Raw genomic sequence first — 20,964 nt, forward strand, 5'->3', positions numbered from 1 at the left:
CAAAGCATTTTTCACAGGTATTTCTTTTCTGAAGATTTGCTTAATGTAATTCTCTTCAGAGTAACTCTGTTGGTTTTGTGTTTCTGTTGGCATTGCTAAAATCAGAATGAATCTGCCAAGGGAATCTTGCAGACTTCAGACTGTGCACTGAACAAAAATATGCTAGGGAAGTCATAGAACAAGTCTTTTTCTAAGACTTACTATTTTCTTGTTCTGTACCCATGGGCCATAAACAACTGCCTAGGGGCATGTAAGAACAGGATAAACATATGTGTTGCTTCACCCAAATTTTCTCCTATTCCTTCTTTAAGGTCAAGCAAGGGATTTTTTGAAACTCTTGTGGTTTGTCGATGAAATAATCTTCAACAGATTTCTTTTCAACAGATTTTCCTGGCCTCCCCATGGACCCATATAAGTATTTTACACCACGTCATCTTTTCCAAGTAATTCCACATCACACAACTGTCTGTTTCCTGAGGAAACATCTCCAGGTTCTTCTGAACCTGATTCCTGCTAGCATCGTTTAGTGATCTATTGTATACATCTTTGGTCATCTGTTTCCAGGATGAAAAGTCCGGACCTACTCAGTTATTCCATAACATTCCTCATTCATTCCATAAGCTTCCGTGTTGACCATCTTTGATTTTTCCTAACTTTAATAAGTATACCCTTTTACAGGGGGAGTGTCAGCTACAATCCATATTCCAGTTGCAGGAATGCAACAGACTTACACGGTGACAGTGCAATGATATTGTCCCTTTTGTCCTCTTTCTTTTTCCAAGGTTTGATTTCATGTTGTGTTTGCCTAGAAATGTCTGTCTGTCATAACCCACAGGCTCCTCAGTGGGGCTGATCACCTCTGAGCACATAATTTTGTATGGCAGGCTAGGATTCTTTACCCTCATGTGCATTGCTTGTGTTTGCCCATAGTGAAAGATTAATGGGATGGGGAATTAATCAGATCATCCCTCTTTGCTGTTTTCCAGCAGGCCTCACAGACAATCCTGCAGGTTATGTTTACAAAGTGTTTGCTTTCTGTATCCTTTCATCAGTGAATGTTAAGCAGGCTGTAGGAAGCAGTTCCTGATCATTGCATTTTGACAAACATCAATAATGGTTTTGTACACAAGGAGAGCAGACATCACATTTTCCAAAAGCTTCCGTTGGCAAGGCCTTTGTAAAGCTGCTTGTAATGTTATCTTCCTGAAGTACAAATACTGCATACATAAAAAGCTCTGAGGTGCTGAGTGCCCCTTGCAAGGTGTGCAGGAATCCCAAATCCTTTTGGGAATTAAGGATGCTCAGCATGCTTGTAAAGAAGTAGGATGGGTACCCTTCAGGAACTGATTCCAGAATTGCAGTGCAAAGCCTTTGCTTCCAGATTTTAATTTTCCTTGAAATGAAAATGAGAAGTGCTATTAATAAGGTCAAATCAACCCCAAAAATGGCATTCTAGATCCTCTCTGACAGTTCTTTAATTATTTCTGAGTACCTGTTTGGTTCTCTGATAGCAGTGAAGCAAATAAATTGAGCTAAAGGAATAAAAATGTCAATCTTCAGTGAAAACATAAGGCAAAAGTAATGAAGGAATTAGATTCATTACCAGATCTCAGAAGACTTTCCCTAAATTTCCTACAGTAATGTAACAGAAATTTAATAGTGAAGGGAACATAACGTAACACTGAGAGTGATGATTTTGGTACTCACAGGAATTTGAAGACAGTATTTGAAGACGGGGAACCTAAAACCCTGGCTTCCCTCAAATCATTTGGAGGCTTTTGGTATTTTGAGTCTATACTTGCCTGTAGTGCAGCTTTCTGTGCCTGTGGAGAACAGTAGCTAATCAAGGTTTGAAAGCCAGTGTGGATAGAAGAGCTGCCACTGGTGGAGCCTTGCCAGAGTATCGGCATATCCTGGGGCCTTTCCTGACCTTGCTGGGGCATGCACTCTGCTGTGGCTAAAATCCCCTGTCTCATGCAAAACCTTGGCAGCAGCCTCAATTAGAAAAAAGTAAAAGACCCTTGGGATCAAACTGTCATTAATGAAGTGCCTTTGTCTGTTTATGGGAGTTTATACTGCAGTGGCAGTTGCACCATGCAGTATTTCTTGACTAGAAGAAACATTTAGATGGGGGCTCTCACTCTGTCAGAAGAAAAGCGGGGATGGGGAGGGAGACTGGAGAAGAAAGGTTATGCTGCTGCTCTCTTATAAGCATGACTTCATTTTGATTCTTTCCTTCTCTTCTCAGGTGCTGGATTTGATGGAGTGGAAGAAATTAAACGTCACCCTTTCTTTGTTACTATAGACTGGAATGTAAGTGGAGCAGCATTCTTTTTCCTTAGCTGCTACATTTTTTGAAGATGAACTGCTATGCTTAGGAATAGGATTACGTTCTCTAACATTGAGAGCCTAACTTCAACACAGAGGAGTTAAAGCCTTCTCAGTGAGTGCCTATGTCCCTCTTGCATGCTTGTTAGCATCAGTGCTCAGAATTGGAACAGTTGATTAAATTAAATATGATTCAAGTAAGACATGTCAGATGTGATTAACAGAATGGTAAACAAGGATTTATTTTATTGCTAACAGCTAGAGCTCATAAAGGTGGTGGTACAGATTATCTGAGTATTTGATTTAGACTCATAAGAGGTTATATCTCACATTTTCAGCATCGTATTTTTTCAGATTGACTTGTTCTTAGACAAACTTGGCAGCAAACATTTTTCATTCTTGATCTGGACATCTGCCAGTGCATCAGAGCTCCTGTTTTCCACATCCTTTAGCATTTTCTAGTTTAATTTTATCCAGCCTGTGTTATGATATTGTTGTGTCTCTTCAGTATTTAATGCATTCACTCATGAATGCTAGTACAATCAGTAACATTGATGCGAGTCTTACAATAAATTCTGGTAAAACTGCATGAATCTATGTTACAGAGCCATTCTCAAACTGCTGCTCAGGACTTTGCAGTAAAGCTAATTCTTCTGTGAGAGAACATTTTGTGGTGCCCAGGTAGCCTTTGAAAGGCCCACAAACCCATTTATTTTGGTAAAACTCCTTAGAAATATCTAATTTTATTTGCATGTTGGAGAGTTGTCATGATTCATAAACACATTAAAATATAATCAATGGAAGTGGATTTTGAGACTTTCCTATATAGTCAAGCTGACTTTTAGTCCCAGTACATATGTTCTGGAGTCCAGAGTCTCTTTCCTCTTTTGCTTCTTACTAACCATGAGATTCTGTATGAAGACTTTATTTTTATGAAAACAGTAAGTGAAAATAAAAAAATAGAGAATCCAAAAGACATGGGTTGTTGATTATGATTATGATTATTTAAAAATAACATTAATATAAATTAAAATAATATTATTTTCTATATTCCTCGGATATCTCCACAGTCCTCAGCTTTGCAATAAACATATAGGTCAGATGAATATGTCTTGATATAATAAGAAGCACTGGAACAGTGAGAGGGTTTTTCTTGCTTCTGTGTTTGCTAGTGGAGCAGCTCACTAGCTCATCATAAATAAATGAGGCTCTGCATCTTGGAAAGGTTTTTGGAAAAGTCAGTTCTGTCCCAAGAGAATATTCAAGACCACCTTCTGTCATGGTAATTGGTGATTGCTTCAAGCTCCATTCTTTAGGGAACAATTTCACGCCTGTCCTAAGGAAACTCTACAGTCCTCCATCATTTGAAAAAGCTCTTTTGGACAGGGAAATATCTACCACAAAGAAGATAGGTATGCTTGAACGTGCCTTGGAGCTAGAGAGGAAGGTGGATTTAATTGCCCTTTGATGTGTTATCCAGCCCTCTAACACTGCTGTGAAATATAGCTGTAAAAATCCATTTTATTTCAACATAATTAGTGCTTTTTGCACTTTCTTGGAGACAGATCATTATTATACCGATCAGCTATCATTTTTGTAATATATTTCCTCATTTTATCCTCATTTTGCAATCACTCATGGAGATCTTGGGAGGCTTATCTCGTTCCAGCAGCTACAGTATTGGACATATTTCAGAGCAGTGTGAGCCAGCGTGGCCCTGAGCTGAAGCCAGGACTTTGACTCTCAATGATCATCCAACCAGTTGTTAGCGTGTTCTCCATGGACAGAAACAGAACAGGGTCAGAGAACAGAAATGGATCAGACATAGATATTTAGCACTGGTCTCTGTACAGTTGCAGGAAAAGACTCCCTGGTGCCCTCATTTTGTTCTCCCATAATGTGTACTGAATCTCCCACATCAGTTTGCAGACAGTCAGCAAACAGCACTGCTGAGATGGGACAGAAATGTTGATTTTACTTTATGCCTTGGTAATATAAAGACCTCAGAGAGCAAGAGGCAAGCTCTTTTGGAGAACTTCTGTGCTACCTTGGCAGCTATGACAGACAGGACTGCTGTGACTGACAGCACAGAAAATTTCAGCAACTGTAGTAAAACAATTCTCCACCAAAAGCCCCCTTATCATGAAGGGTAAGAATGGGTTAGTGTCTGCTAGAAATGCAGTGTGAAACAGGTTTGATTTTAAACATGATTTTTCCTACACGAGTGACATGATAACCAGGAACAAAGCACCAAATTTCATCACCTAATTTTAAAGAGAGATTCAAAACAGAAATGAGTTAGCTTCTTCCTTCTAAGTCATATGTGAAGTCTTGATGTTGCAGTGATATTAGAGTTGCAGACAGAACTGTGTGACTCGGGCTTTCATTTCACAGTATTTTCAGAGCTGTTCCCTTGGGTTTTGGATTGGAGCTGGTTATTTTCTCTGTCACTGAAGTGTTTACCTGTTGGGGCAGTAATCAAACATACACAACCAGATATAATGTCTGGTTTGGATGAACACAGCAAACACAGTGGAAACAGCATACACAGTGTGGGAATGGCCCCTGTCACGATGCTGCAGTCGCTGCTGCCAAGCACAGCGTGCTGGTACCGTGTGACCACTGCATGCAGAGACAGTAAGGGCAATCCTGGAAAACATGAGTGTGGCCCGGGAACCCTCCTCATCCCAGCCTTTCCCAGAAGCCACTCTCATGTTCCAGAGTGCCATTCTTCAGCAAAATCTCCAGCCACCTTAGGTTTAACTTCTGGCTAACTCCTCTGCTACATGAACTGTGGACAATCTGACACAGGATTTTTATGCCCAGACTTAAATTGTGGCATGAGACTCTGTAAGACTCACATTTTTACAGCTGTTGCCCTGTAACAAAGCCTTAAATTCCCACTTTCCAGAGTGAAAAATAGCTAGAGGTTTCTGAAAGTATCAGTCTTGCTGCCCTGAGGCATTTAGTAGGGCACCATGACACAAATTCAGTAGATCTGTTGTTAAATGGATGGACTGTCTTTCATGATCAAGGCTGGAATGCTCAGGGAAGAGATTAGATGTCCAGCTCCTTGACAGTTTTACCTGCTTATTAACCTTGCACCTTCTTTTCTTCTTAAGACAAGCAGACCCAAAATGAGTTGACCTCAAATAATTTCAGTCATTGGTTCTGAGAAAGCACAGTCTGGTTCCTGATATTTTACCACTGTTTCTTCTTCCCAGGTCATGCATAATGAATTTCTGGCTTTTCATTGAAAATGAGAAATGAAATCCCTTTTTGCAGACTGCTGTCGGAGGAGTGGGCTATAAACAGTAGTTTTTGTTTAGATGACAGGCTAAATTGGAACTAGAGCAAATGACATGCTGGAAAACGAATTGTCAAATACAGCTGAAGAAAAGAGTGGGAAGAAAGTGGATTCCAGGTCTTTTTCGTTTAATATTAATCAGAGATTAAACTAAACTGAAAATGTGAATTATTTAATTGCAGATTTTACCAACAGCAAAAATTAATCCTGAGGTCTGAATTCTGCTAGCTCTTCTATCATTTGCGGGCAATAACATTGAGTCATTAATCTAGGAGAGGACAAGCATTTTAGAATGTAGCTCATCCTTTTGTCTGCTTATTGGATTTTCTATGACAGGTATATGTATCAAGGGAGTTTATTCTCACACTACAAGTGCATCACTGTGGAGGGTAGCATCTTTCTAGAAAGTGTCTAAGGAATAATTCAATTCTTCATCAAAGAAACTCAGTTGAGGAAATGACTAAATAGTTTTTAATGAAATTAAACCATTTTCCTTTTTTTGATATTTGCCAGGCGCATGTGCAGAGCATTTACATCTCTGGGGTTTTTAGGAGTGTGTTTTTTTAAAGATGATGAAAAATTAACTACTTATAAATAAGAAGAGAAAGAAACACAATGTTGCAGCATTTTATTACTAGTCTCTCTTGTGTATTACTTTAGTTCCAGCTGAGGAGATGTTCATCTGAAGATTATATTAGGGATCTGGCAACATATTTTAAGAAAAGGCCAGTGGCACCTGGATGAAAATTAGTTATTTCAAATAAAAATGTTTTTGTCTGAAATCAGAAAGAAAGTCGATAGAAGCTCGTTTCTCAAACTGCAATAGAAATGGTTTCTGGTTAATTCATAGGTAATTATTATCAAAGTCTCAGGAGGATGTGAGGGGTTGATAAGTAGTCAGAGGCATGGATATGTATCGAGGTGTGAATATCTACATCAGTGTTTTCACACCCTGGAGTCCATCTCCCTCGTTCTGTGGATTATGCACTCCCTCAGCACAGCCTCTGGATCCGACAACACTGTGTGATGTGCAGTGATTCCTGTCAGTCGCATTTTTCTGTGCTAAATCAATGCTGTGGCCAGTTTTAAAAAAATGGTGATGGGATGTGGGAGCTTATTCTTTACTGGGAAAGAGAAATAAATAATATTCTCAATAAAACATTAAGGGCTAAGGAGTGCAATTCTCCTTTATGGATGTGGAAACAATGTGGAAGAAAAAAAAATCTTAAGCTTCTTATACCTGTGCAAAATAACAAATATATAATGATCCTAAGTACCCAGCCTGAAATTTAAATGCTCCAGTTAGCACTACCATATCCAAAGTCTCTTTTGAATGCCTAATAAGAAGCCCTAAAACAAAAATTTGAATATCAAAACTGGAATTTGGACTGGGAAAACTGGGACCCTGTTCCCATTTAAACAGATGATGGAACTCACAGTAACTTTTGCATATGGTGCTAAGACTACCATGACTTAGAAAGTACATAACTGCTTAAACTTTACCAGAAGTTATGGCCAGCCTGATAGAAATGGTCAAAGGCAAGATTTGAAATTTAACTTGCTGTCATTTCCCACTCTGGTTGGTTTCTGTCAGAAGAGGTCAGAGTCAAGATGCGTTATCCCTGAATAGTTTGGGCACCATGGTAAGAGATAATATATTAATACATTTCCTAAAACTAGAAATATTCTTGAAAGAAGAGGGATCTCAAATCCTCCAAGAGATTCCCTCTCTATGTGTATACAAAGCAATGGCTGTGATTTGTACTATTTTCTTAGATCAGCTTGTCTCCCACTGAGTTTTGCAGCATACAGGATGCAGGTTTCTAAAGGGAGAGGTGTTCTGTCTGCAGCAGGCTTTTGTGTTTAACTCTGCTGGGCTGCCCTGTGGTTTAGTCATTTGGCTTTGGTTGTAATGGTTCACTCAGAGAACTGGAGCCAGTGTGGGATGAAGAAGTCCACAGATGATACTACTCTGCTTTTCCTGGTCCTCAATGGTTTCATTTAGTTACCCTATTCAAGAGCTTGGGGAAAAAAGATGTTTTAGGCACTTTACCTTTTGCTGTTCTGGCGTCTTAATTTTTGCTGTTCTGTTGTCTAATTTTTATCACAAGTGAGTAAGGAAATGGAAAAGGGAGTCATTGGGGTTGTGCTCGAAGGAGTGCCTTTCACTCACACAAGCAACTTCTTCGTTTCCATTCCCTCCCAGAAAGTGAATTTGTGATTATGCATCTTTAGGTGGTGTGTGACTCATATTGAATCTTAAATCCCTCCCTAGCAGTGGAGGATGTGGGTTAGGGATTCAAAATACAAATGTAGCTCCAGCAGCACTTAAGAAACTACAGATGGGGGAAGGAATTAAGAGGCCAGAGAGAATATGGTTACGATAATGAAAAGAGAGTGCAATTCTTGAATGATGTACAGCTCTGAAACATTTTCCAATTTTTGGACCTCACAGGATGAGCTGTGCAGTTGTTTCGGGGAGGAAGCATGTGCATGTGACATATTGCTTTCTGCAGTAGAGGCACTGCAGTTCTGAAATAAGACAAATAAAGGGAAGCTGGAAGCAAATAGCTTTCTCAAGGTGAAATGCTAGGAACTGAAAAAGCTTTAGTAGGTGCTGAGTTCTCTTTTAAAGTTCTGTGCAGACAGAAAAAGATGTATGTTAATTACTAGGTTGATACTCTTCAGCTGATGAGTGACACTTCCTGCTTAAGATTGCAATTGGCTTTTAATTATTTGGAAGACTGGCTTTCCATTGTGGCTCACAGCAGTTATTCATCTCCTTTCCTCTCCGAAGATATGGAGCAGTTTTACGCAAGCAGGAACTTTTTATGGTGAAATGGCCATTAATTATTGCAGTCATTTCCAACCTCACCGTTTCACTTTCCCAGGGAATAATAATTCAACCACAAATATATCCTTTATGTTAAGGCTAATACTATGCTACAGAATTTTCTGCTTCAAGAACCTTTATTTATCAATGCAAAATCAAATTCAAATTATGGTGATGTGTATATATCCTAGGTCTGACCACATGCTTTGTATTACAGAAGTTAATTCACCACAAAACGCACAGTTAAAAAGACTCTTCCTGCACTCAAGGAGCTGGACAAGCATTTAGTAATCTCTATTAAATATTTTGAAAAATCAGCTCATTAGGAAGTTTTTTTAAGAGCTAACCTAAAAATATGTATTGCAAACAGTCATAAAGTTGAACTCTCCAGTTCTTATCTTGACTTGAAAGTTTGGATTAAATGTTACATTTATGCTCAGACATGTTAATTGTGGGGAACTCTCTGTGCCAACTGATTCAGCCCTTTGAAACCTGAGAAGAAAAGCATTGCTAGAAAGGAAATGCAGTCTAGGGACTGCAACATGGGGCAGGGAGTCAAACTGGAGCTCTGTTCCCCGTGCTGCTATCAGCGTGATGTTCAGTTTTGGCCATTTCAGGCAGGGATGGTGCAAAGATGGCTGAAATCATTAGGGCTCTTTCCATTAACCTCTGTAGGCTTTGGATCAGATCCAGACATCCTGCACCTGTGTGTGTCTGTGTGTGTATGAATGCTTGCAAAGGAGCATGGTGTAGAAATTTCTTAAAGATCTCTGAGAATAAGTAAACAGGCCACGAAGTCCCTTGTAATAAAGGTAGGATGCATTAGGATGAACTTATGGTGCCTGTTACTTAGGTGATCCCCTACATGACCCCTCAGTCACCAGCAGAAACTCACACACCTAGCAGTACTTACCTGTTACAGACTTTCCTCTCTTCCTTATGTTTTACCCTGGTTTTGCTCCTCAGTTCAAGCCACATGTAGAGCTTCAGTGTGATTCCCCACCCATTCCCAGTGCTTTCTCCCTAGCATCTTTTGATGGGAATTTCATGTAATCATCAGCTGTAAACCCCCTTCCCTTTTACCAGGTATGCTAAAAGAACAAGTCTCTTTTTTAGGTTGTAAGGACCAGGCAGCCAAGCCTGTTGCTCAGCTCAGTCTGGCAGCATGTCAAACATTGCTGGTTCTTGAAAAATAATAAATGCTAAAACACTCATGGCTTCCTAGCAGTTCTTTGTGCTGACTGCCATTGCTGCTCTGCTGAAGTCACCCTGTTTCCTGGTCTTACCATTGCACACTCCAGTCCTGCCCTTAGACCAGTGAATTTCCAGATGCCCCAGCTGGAATACTGTTCCATTCTATGGGCTAAATTTTTGCCAGGATCATTTGTGTTTATATTCAGGATTCCAGTAGCTAAATCTGCAGCGACCATCCAGAGCACAGATTTTAAGCCAACCTGTCAAGCAGGAGCCAGAACCATGGATACATCATCCTTTTCTGTCAGTCCAGCAAGGACAGCATGGAGCTGAGAGAGGACACCCTAAAGGAAGCAGGGGAGTCTACCTGCAGATGCTGAGGGTGTAAACGTTGATGTTGATTGTGATCTGTTCTTCTCCTTGTAGAAACTCTACAGAAAAGAAATCAAGCCTCCTTTCAAGCCCGCAGTGGGGCGGCCAGAAGACACCTTTCATTTTGATCCAGAGTTCACGTCTCGGACCCCCACAGGTTAGTAAGGTGGCACATGGGTAAATACATCTTTTCAGTTAGTGAATTCATTCTTCCTTCCCCTCCCTATTCCAACACAGTCTAAAAGTCTGATCATCTGTGGCATTACAGGGTTTTGCCATATCCAGCAGGAAGCAAAGACTGTTTTTGCTTTTCCAACAAAAGAAGCTCATAAGTATTTCATCAGCTTCACATTAACTTGTCTTCAGGAAGGACAGATTCCACATTTTTAAAAGCAAAAATAACTATTGCTTTGCTATTTTATTACTCATCACTGCTTACGCTAGCCGAATTTAACTATTTTAAGTTACCTCGGCTTCAAAGAACTTTGCATCTCTGCAAGTTAGTATGTAATTATATATTGCATAGATGTTTTAATTATGATGTCCCACAGACTATGGACTGTTGGAAGTTAAAGTGCGGTTAAAAGCAATGAAGAATCATCAAGTTCTCAGGTCAGCAGAGTTATGCCAACAGGAAATTTCGCCCACAATATTTAGAAAATGCTTGCAGAGAGAATGTTGTTCCTGTAACTTCTATTTCCTAATAGAAATACCACACTTTTTACTCTATATACAGATGAAGGTGACTGTTGCACAAAACTCAATCTTTCCACTCTTTTAAGTGGAAAGCAAGAATATCAATAATGTCAGAGTGGTAATCCCATGTATTTTGTTGCCTCCTGCTAGACATGGATAAGTTACGTTACATTTCTGCCTGTGATATTCCTGTAAGTAGTAAGTACCTATTTATGCTTTCTAAAGTGTAAGAATTGAATTAGTTGTTGTTTGTAAAACACTTTGAAGATGGTAAGCTCTATAAATATCATGTAGTATTGTTGTAATAACCAAGTATAAGCTTCAACCCTCAAATTGCCCCAGAACTGTTGTAGTGAGAGGGAAAGATCTGAGCTTGCATTATGAAAATGCCTACATTGTAACACGTGAATCAGAGCTGAGATTTCCAGCAGTTTTTGTTCAGGCTTATGACCTACACCATTTTTTCTTAAAACTAGCCCAAACTTCTATTCAAAGCCTGGCTCAAATTTCCTTTCACGAGGTTTGAAATAATGGTATCTACTTCAAATCTTTTGTCAGTCAGTTCCTACTTTTTTTTTTTCTGCAAGGTTGTGCTGACTTTTGCAAGCTATAAAAATACTAATTCTTTTTTTTCAAATGGAATATCCCCACCTGTCTCCAGTATATTTTGGTCATGTTCTGATATTCCTATTCCACTGCATAGAAGCATGATCTTTGGTAACTAGACATCTCACCCATCTGATTTTAGCTTTAATTTAGATTTCAGAGGAACTAATTTCTCTGAAATACTGGAGACTGCAAGCGAGTCTGGTCTTGAGAGATGTGTAGTCTGGTGCTGCCATGGGAAGTTCCACTGATGTGCAAAGAAGCATCAAGAGTTTGTATTGCTTTGGAAGCTCACACTTCATTCGTTTTCGTAATGCCTGGGGCTGTATTTTACACTCTGCATGTTACTACTGTTGCCTAACTAAATTTGTTATTTTGTACAAGACACTGACTTGGAAGATTTGTTTTGGGGTGGTGGCTGGGCTGGGGAGATGGCCTGCCTCAATTCTGCTTTGAGCTACCATGGGTAGTGTCCTGAGAATCAAACCATGCCTTTTCAAAATAGGTGTAATTGGAAGTGTGAATCCATTTGCGCTTCCAGAGTGATGGAAAAGCCCTGGAAGAATGGAAGAATATTTTGCAGCCCCTGACTGTTTACTGGTGGGTCAACCAGGATGAGGGAGAGCATCACAGATGTGTTCAATACTGGCTCACACTGCTGATGGAACAGAACAATAACCTCTTTTATTTTGTGGATTTTCTATCATGACATAGACCCCAAACAAAATAACCATGTTACTGTGAACATCCTCAGATAGAAAGCAGTGTAATAATTCCTGCTTCATGATCATGCAGTTGTGTTTTAATGAAGCTGCCAGAAAGACACTACCAAGCAGGGGATACAACAACATATAGTCATTTTACACTGTATTTATGAATGAGTTCTCCTGCCTGGAGGCAGGTTTATGTCAAAGTTTTGGATCCAGTAAATCTTGTCAGTCCAGTGATTTGCTGTACCTCAGAAACTTCCTTTACCCTGGAGGTTGAAACAGCCTTCTGTGGATTCTTAACCTCAGATCTAAGTGTGCCAGAGATGTGGTTTCTGGCACTGACAGATCATTTATGTGGGTATAGTTTCACATCACTTTTTCTCAGAGATTTGTCCAAGTTGGAGTTGATTTTTCTGGCCACTTGCTTCCTGAATTCACCACTGTGGACCCACATCTCATTTGTGGTGACTCAGCTCCTTACAGGGAGCTGGAGGCTGAAGCAATCTAGGTTAGAAATGGTGATTTGAACATGGATCAGACCAAGATCATTCTCGTGACCCAATTTAGATTTCAGTCCACAATTCTTTGTACTGTTGCAATTGATGGGACAGCAGGCTGTAACCAGCAGGAATATTTTAGACTGACTTTTCTGCTGAGAAAAAAGTATGTAAAATTTCACCTGAAGTATCTAAATGTCCTGCTTTGCAAATATGATGTTTCCCAACCCCAGTGAAACATGATGAAGGAAATTACCTAAGAGTTTGAAGTCTTTGAAAACCCTTAAACTTAGATGCTCTAGTGGAACAAAGCATTATGACTTTTTCACAGGAGGAAAGATAACCATTATACAAGATTGGTGCTTGTAAGTGGATCTAATTCAGACATAAGAAATGATTCTGATTTATAGGGCCTAGAAAAATGATTTAGGTTTCTGAGCTGTCAGACAGTTAACATGATTTAAACATAATTTTGCACTTAACAAAAATGTTTTAATGGGTAAATCAGTTGTTGGCAATGAATATGTAATAGTGAACACTAAATCATCAATAGTTCTTCTGCAGTATTTGCTCAAGCGATTGGCAGTGAGTTATGAAGGAACAGTTATTTTTAAATAGAGCTGACCTACCACTTCAGTTTTAGAGCTGGATCACAGCTTTTCTGAAGTTCAGAAGTGTTCAGATGTGAATTATTGTCATTCCTTTTCTTAAAAGAAACATTCTTTCCTCTTAATTAATCCCTCTTGTAAAAATCACTGTTATATATATGCCATGGTAGGAAGTATCCAGTGATGCAAGAGATCTGGTGTGATTCATCCATGTATTTTTGAGGAGAGTGCCCATCAAAAACACTGAGATAAGCAAAAAGCCCACGTCATTTTACCGAAAGACAGTCTCCTCCATCTGAACTCTTACTTGCTGGGCAGTAAGAACAGACTGACTCCTGACTCTGACTCCTGTCAAAGCTGAGGAAGCTTTGTGATGAGAAACAGAATTAGCTGCTGTCTCAGTTTGTTTATTCCCAAGCAGATCTATTGGTTTTACCAAATTCTGACTTCAGTTCCTCTGTTCATTTGACCGGTAGATTTATACAGGGAGTGTGCACACTAAGAAGTACACATTCTCACGTATTTTCAGGGCCTCAAGCAGGTGAGTCAGATATAAGGCTCAGTGGGGATGAATTTTCTTTAGATAACTGGGTATTTACACACTTTTCTACAAGGAAATAGCTTTCTAAAGAAAGTTTAGCTGTAACTTTGTCATGGTAAATCACATGGTGCATTGGAGGAAATGCGAAGAGAAAAGGAGAAAAAAAAAAAACCAACACAATTCCCCCCCCCCCAATAAAAAAAAAGGTTGGCAAATTTTACTACTATAGGTTTTATAATACCCAGCCAGTTACCAAGGAATGGTTTACAAAGTGATTCTTCTTGCTTAGGAAAATACCTGGGATAAAACATACATAGGGGAGAAAGATCTCTTTAAACCTTTCAAGAATTTTAAGTGAAGCACAGCTCTTCTCGTTTCATCATGCTGCTTCTCTCACTGAGCAGTGCTGCAGGTATGAAGAATTGCTCTCTGGTTATTTCATTCCAAAGGTAGAATAATTCAGGATTTTTTGAACTTCGGTGATTCCTTCTCTCCTTTTGCCATGTCAGGGGAAGGAATGGGGAGAAAATCTCCATGAAAGTTAGTTAAAACAATCCTAGTTGTTTTGTTCACCTGAGGACAAGTCAGCCACTGCCTTTCCTGGAGTAGGTCCCAGCTCCTAAAGCTGCTCCAGAAGATTCCTATAAGGCTGCAAACCACCACTACTGGAGTATTGTGCTTTTACATTGGTTTCATGTCTTCCTGGTATTCTCCTGACCCAGCATGACACTTCAGTCTTTGTAATTTCTGTAGTCAAGTCGTGCTGCAAAGGACAGATACAGCAGCCTGTAGCTTTCTTCCACTCCCTGGAGAACCTCTGCTGAGCCCTGCAGGGTGCCCTGCCCCTGTCTCTCTCCTGTCTCTCCGAGCCTCTCTGCCCTGTGCCTTCTCTCTCTCTGTGCACAGGTAGTACTTTGCCTAAGAATGAACATGCACTGTGAAAAAATCCCTGTATCCAAGAAGAGACATCCTTGCAAAAATCCCCCGGCATTGTTCAAATCCAGAGGAAAAGAATGGAGAAGGCACACCAAAGCCTTGATATTCCCATGTGTCTGCCAGTTTATCAGATCTGCTGTTGACTGGCAGGGGTGGCTTTGTCTGTTGTGGTGCCATGCTATTGCATTTTTGTTCTTTTGTGCAGCTCATGAGGCTATTTTCTTCCCTTCTTCTACAGATTCCCCAGGTGTTCCTCCAAGTGCCAATGCTCATCATCTTTTCAGAGGATTCAGCTTTGTTGCCTCTAACTTGGTGCAGGAGCCTGCACAGCAAGATGTGCACAAAATCACTGTTCACCCAATTGTGCAGGTACTGATGCTGATTACATTTCACATCTGATGTGCAGATACGTATGTGCATAGTGTATTTAAGCTGCCTAAGGTTCTCACTGGTATTTCACAGCTACCTAGTGTAGGAAGGAGGTGTTTTACATGCAGCATGTAGGTGGTGGAAAACGAGAATTTTTCCCCAAAGGCTTTTATGTATAAAATGTTCCTCACCACCTTTGCAAAGGAAATAGGAACTTCACTTTGTCACAAATAAAATGAAAAGTACTTCTCAATACCTGAAACAGGATTCCAGTTTTGCATGCAGGGTGGGTAATGAAGTGTTTTTTCACTGAATGCATGTCATTCTCAACAGTTTTGTCTTGGATTATATGACACAGTCTGTGCTGGCAAAGGGGTTTGATGGACTACAGCTACAGGCTCCCAGAGACACAGAGCCCAAGCTCCTGGGTGTAAGAGGCCACCCTACTCCTGTTGCTAGTGCACAAAAACCTGGGTGTACTCACCTAAACCAGGGTGGCTTGATGGGGGAACATGCCAGACACTTGGTTCTTTTCTGCCATTACCCTAAAAAAATACATCCAGCTGTACTTTAAACCAGAAATAAATTGCTGCAAAAGGTTCAATACATCAGAGGAAAAGCGAATGACGAGAAAGAACTGAGCTGCTTAAAGATGCAGCCAATATTCTCACTAGGGAAAAGCCCCTTTTCTTACCCACAGCCACAGGTATACATGCCTCAAGGAGGGAGACCCTGCCTATGGTTTTCATAGGTTTTCATCTCTATTTTAATTATTTACAGTGGAATATGTCATACTCTTAAAGATGCTCTTATGCAACAGTAAGTGAAATGTTACCCAAGCAATTACATCCCAGAAATGTTATATATATTTCTGTGATTTAATTTGTAAAAATATAATACTAACACATGCATGTCTTATGATTTAGCAGGTTCTGTGTGGACTTTGCTAGCAAGGTTACACTTCTAGACAGAGGATTCTTGGAGGATTTTTAGAGGTGCTGGTCATTTCTTGAGTCCTGGGATGGAATTTGCAGCAAAGCCTCAGATTTGGGATTCACCATTGAACCAGTCTACCTGCCCAGACATTTTCCAAATATGAATTAAGGACTTAAAATAGTAACTTCTCTCTCACAGAGAAACCACAGATAAACATATTCTAGACAGGACCTCCAGTGATCTGGAGGTGCTCCCATATATGGGGTATCTCTCTTGAAGACTGTGAAGCTATTAATATTTTATAAGTTATCTGCCCCTCAGTTTATATTGTCAAGATATGTGGGTTTGTCAGGAGATTTGGCCCCACAGTTTTCTATGAATTTCTAATAGATAGTGATTTTCTGCATTCCAAAAGTAGTTTAGGAAATCACTGTGGTTTTGCCGCTATTTCTACATGGACAACTCCATCTTATGGACTGGAAAAAGGTAAAAAGGGAAGAGACACACTTATTTGTTTAAGTAAAGGGCTTCATAATTTTTTAACTGGACTTAGAAAAGCTGCCAAGGACAAGAGAGTTCTGTGAAGGAGAGATCAAGCACCTCCATCAAGAGGAGGCTAGCCTTTGCTTTTACATACCCCTGTCCTGATTACCTTGTTTCTTTTGTCTTTCTCTATAGCAGTTACATGGGAACAACATTCATTTTACTGATGGATACGAGATCAAGGAGGACATAGGAATTGGCTCCTATTCAGTGTGCAAGAGATGTGTTCATAAAGCTACAGAAACAGAGTTTGCAGTGAAGGTAAGAAAGCCTCTGGTAAATGCCAGAAATGCAGCTGAGACTGCTCTGCCAGCCTGGGCAGCAGTGGAGTCACTGGATTTTTTGTTGGCTTATTTCTTGTTGCTGGGTGTTGCTTGGGACTTTTTCTGTTTTGTAAGATGGCAGGTTTCATGATAAGTTTTATTTTTTTTCACACTTCAGTCTCACCACATAGAATTCCTCAGTGGAAAAAACTTTTTAATCACTTCAGCCGTGCTCCTTGCAAACTGAATAAGATTTACATATCCTACACTGAATCATCATAATTTAAAAAACTCACATATAAAATTATTGCAAAGTTGAATCATGATTTATTCTTCTTTCTCAAGTTGTATAGATCTGACTTTTTTGTTGTAATTAGACAGATTTTTCAGTGAAAACCATGACCACATACAAAAATTCAGATTTCTTTTTTTACTTCTTGCATTCAAAACAAATGTTATCAAAATGAGCAAGTCGATCTTCAGCCGAAATTTAAAATATTGATTTAGGTGGGCATTAAAGACAAGTCAGTGAACTTCAGACTTGGTCAAGCAGCAGTGCATAAAACAGAGTCACCTCAGCCACTGAGGCCAGGAAGCAGCTAAGATGAGGGAACCTTTTCCTACAGGGAAGAACTTCAGTAGAACTACTTTGCAAGGCCATGCTCAGAGCACTGTCATAATCTCTATTCAGGGCTGCTGAATGAGCAGCATGCAGCCATTTCAGCAGGCAGTACAGACCAGGGTATGTGGCAAGTGGTTGTGAGATTGCAGCTCAGAGGAAGAGTTCCAAAAGTGCACTTTCCTTTAAGGAAAAGTGTAGCAATGAAAACACTCGTATGTTAGAACAGTATTTCATGTTTTTGTTCTTGTACCAAGAAGGGACAAGATTAGATTGTAACAAGGAATTTGAGAAGACAGGGGAAGTTAGGTCAGATCCTTTCACTCTGCAGCATCTCATGGGAACAGATTGCAGTTCATAGAGAAGTGTATTTACCAAACTTGCACTAAATGAAGGGATCTAGCCAACTGCCACTCTACTTTAGTTACTTTAAAATTTTAGAAAAGAGATGTAAATTTTGCTAATAAATGAGATTGTGTCTTTGCTATTCAGTGAGATGATGAGACCTTAAGGAAGTGATCCAAACTGCAGTTCATGAGATAAATTACCTCCAGACAGCCAATAGAATAAGATTAAATATTTTATTTAGTCTTACTTTCCACTGCTAGACTGATGACAATGCAGTATCTGTGAAAATCCATGAAAATTTTCATGTTTCCTCATGGTGGCCACAAAAATCTGGAAAACACTATTAACCTACAATCTGTTGATGTCACTGTTCAAACAATGGTTGATTTCTCTGCGCTACACCATAATCAGGAACATAGACTTACCAGCAGATCTGTGGGCTTGCAAATGAATATGCTACTATTTTTATTTCTAATGAATGAAAAAATCTGTTTTTTTCAGTGCCCAGGTAATTTGTCAACAGATGGCATTATGTTATAATAGGTATGAGTTCTGTATAATTTAAATACATCCATGATGAACAAAATGTATGCTAAATTAAAGTAATAACTTTAATAATTCATTTGTATCAAGTATTGTGGACAGATTTATCAGTGTAATACAGCCACTGGAAAACCAAAATAGAAAAACTTCATCCCTCGAAGAAGTCTGCATGCCCAAATCTGACAGGGTCCAGCATGCTCAGCAGCTGGGTGTTTGGGGTACCTCAGAGGATCCAGAAAAAAAGCCAAGGCATGGAGACACTCAAAACTCCAGAAGAGTTCAGCACTGTGGTTCAGCACTAGGTTTATGCTCTTTCCCTTTTTTTAATATTTTCTCTTTTTACTTCTTCCTCCACTTCTTACAACTCTTTTCTTGTCATGTAAATACGTCTTGATTTTGACTGCCAGTGTAGGCAACATGTGCAGCATCTCAGTTTCTGACACAGTGTGAGTCAAATGTGTAGCACAGATTTGGGATTGGAGACAGTTGGTGGGTTTCTGTTTATTCTCTTTCCAGCACATTTAGTGCTGCCTCTTTGACTATTACTCCTACCAATATATTAATTTTACTTTTCTTTCAATTTTATTGTAATTTCATAATGAGATTATATCATTTTGTTGTCAGAGTAGCTCGTTTTCAAAAAAATTGCACAATGCCACCCATTTCAAGTAATTAGATAGCACAGGAGTCGCAACAGATATTATCATAATTATATATCAGTCCCTTTTGACATGCATCCTTTAACTCTCTCTATAAAAATCACTGTAATTAGGCTTTTTTCATTTGTGTTAGTAAGTATAATTTTCCCAGTGTTCTCAAGTACCTAATGTTCACAGGAAAAAGTATCTGCAGTGATAGTTTATGTGATAGGCAGCAGCCCCACTTGCCTTGCACCACCTCATTAAAAGCTCCCTCTTTCAGATGAACTGCCAACACGTCAGAGAATAGCATCCTGTCTCCCCCAGGGGAGGCTGGTGGTAGGGAAGGAGTTAGGGAAATTATGTGGTGGCATCACTGCGGACGACACACATCATGTCACTGTGGAAGTAAATAATCCTTCAATGCAGACTGCCACTCACCTTATTTACTATTATTGTGTGGTGTCTTACTGAGACAGGAAATTACCTGGCCAGAGTAACTTGAGTCAGAGCTACAGTCAGAAAAGCAAAACCTTTCCTAGCCCAGAAGGAGAATATATTTATTAAAATGGAAAATCATCCCTTTTCCTTTTGATGGCCATCTGCTACTAATTGTGGGCATCTTGTAGAAATAATTAGATGTATAGCAGTGCAAAGAAGTTCTTTGCTGGTGTTGTAAAAGCATCTGAACAGATCTGGAATTTCACTCTTTTCAGAGCTCATTGAGACTAGGCACGTTGCTCACTGAGGAGCTTTTGGAATTTTCCCCAGACACTTCTCAGCACCTGTAGGCAGCTGTACTGCCTTTGTAAATCCAGTCCTGGAGCCTGCTGAAGAAGAGAATTTTCTTGCAACCTATTCCCTCTTCTTCTGTGTCATCTGTAAAAATGAAATGCTAATAATAAACTCTAAAGCTATTTTAGACATGCCCTCAGGCTCCTAAGTGCAGTATTTCAGAATTCAGACATATCTCCACTTCTGAGAGCATTTCACTACCATGCTAGAGAAAAAACCCTGTAGACAGTCAGATTTCGTGCCAGCTGAGTCTACTCTGAAACTAATAGGCACCTATCTAGGTCAGTGCAGGTAGATGTTGGTTTAGCAAGTCCATGTGTCATATTCTACTGCACGTACGTACTCTGAGGAGCTTTTAAAATTTTACTCTTAACTTTCCTTCCGTCTCATTCTCTGGTGAAAAAAAGTAAAAAGTTCTGAAACACAAGTAAGTATTTGTTAATTTTTCTGAATCACAGAATGTTCTTAGTTGGATGCTTCCTAAGACTCTGGTAGAAAGAAGATAGACGGGAAAACAAGTGTTTCTCTGATGGACCTCTATTGTATTACAGATTCTTCTGCTATGATATTGATCATCTTGACTACAGCAGGCCTAATGATTTTCAATAGCAAAGAGAACTGGCATTGTCATAGTCACATACTTCACATGGGTGTATATGTAATGGTGAGGTCAGGAGCAAAGGAAAATCAGATCGAAGTATTAAGGCACATCAGTATCTATAGAAAATAAGTTAATTAAGTAAAAGAATGATGCTAGAGGAGACGGGAGGGGTTTCTGTGGGTGGAAGAAAGTTTGCAATGGAAGCCTAAACAGATTAAGAGCTCTTGTTTGGAGTTCAGAGCTCTCGGTGAATCAGATTTTGCAAAACCTGCCAGAGATGTGATGCAATTAGCATATTCCAAATGTTTTTCTTTACTTAAAACTATTGCACAGCTTTCAAGCTTGGAGCGCTAATGAAGCTTTCAAGCTGGATTTTTGGATCTGCTTCTTACTGACACCAGATTAAGTAAGTTAGAAAAGGACTTGATTTCATCTCCCTGTTTCTGAAAGTTTATCTATTTAGATTGACTCCTGACCCCCAGGAGAGATTACTGGTGGATAATAGCCAAGTAGAAATTTCTGCTGCTGGGCCAGTTCTACCCCCAGTCCTGCCCCAGACATTGCAGAGGCGGGTGGCTTAGGTGCCAGATTCAACAGCTTGATATCAACCGCCTTCTTCTCCAGGTCAAAAGAATATCCAACTGGTTAAGTCTTGTGGGTTTTTAGTCCCTTCACGCTGTT

General features: G+C 39.7%; 1 protein-coding gene across 3 annotated transcripts in view; it reads left to right on the forward strand.

Moving 5' to 3' along the window:
- The window catches only part of RPS6KA2 (ribosomal protein S6 kinase A2), a 282,924-nt gene that overhangs the window by 233,317 nt on the left and 28,643 nt on the right, over positions 1–20,964 (forward strand). For all 3 annotated transcript variants that reach the window (XM_032102444.1, XM_032102446.1, XM_032102445.1), the window contains 4 exons: positions 2,249–2,313; positions 10,089–10,191; positions 14,867–14,997; positions 16,612–16,737. In XM_032102444.1, coding sequence (XP_031958335.1) covers positions 2,249–2,313; positions 10,089–10,191; positions 14,867–14,997; positions 16,612–16,737 — 425 coding nt within the window. The remainder of the gene's footprint in view (positions 1–2,248; positions 2,314–10,088; positions 10,192–14,866; positions 14,998–16,611; positions 16,738–20,964) is intronic.

This window comes from Corvus moneduloides, chromosome 3 (genome assembly GCF_009650955.1).
Source record: "Corvus moneduloides isolate bCorMon1 chromosome 3, bCorMon1.pri, whole genome shotgun sequence".
NCBI lineage: Eukaryota > Metazoa > Chordata > Aves > Passeriformes > Corvidae > Corvus > Corvus moneduloides.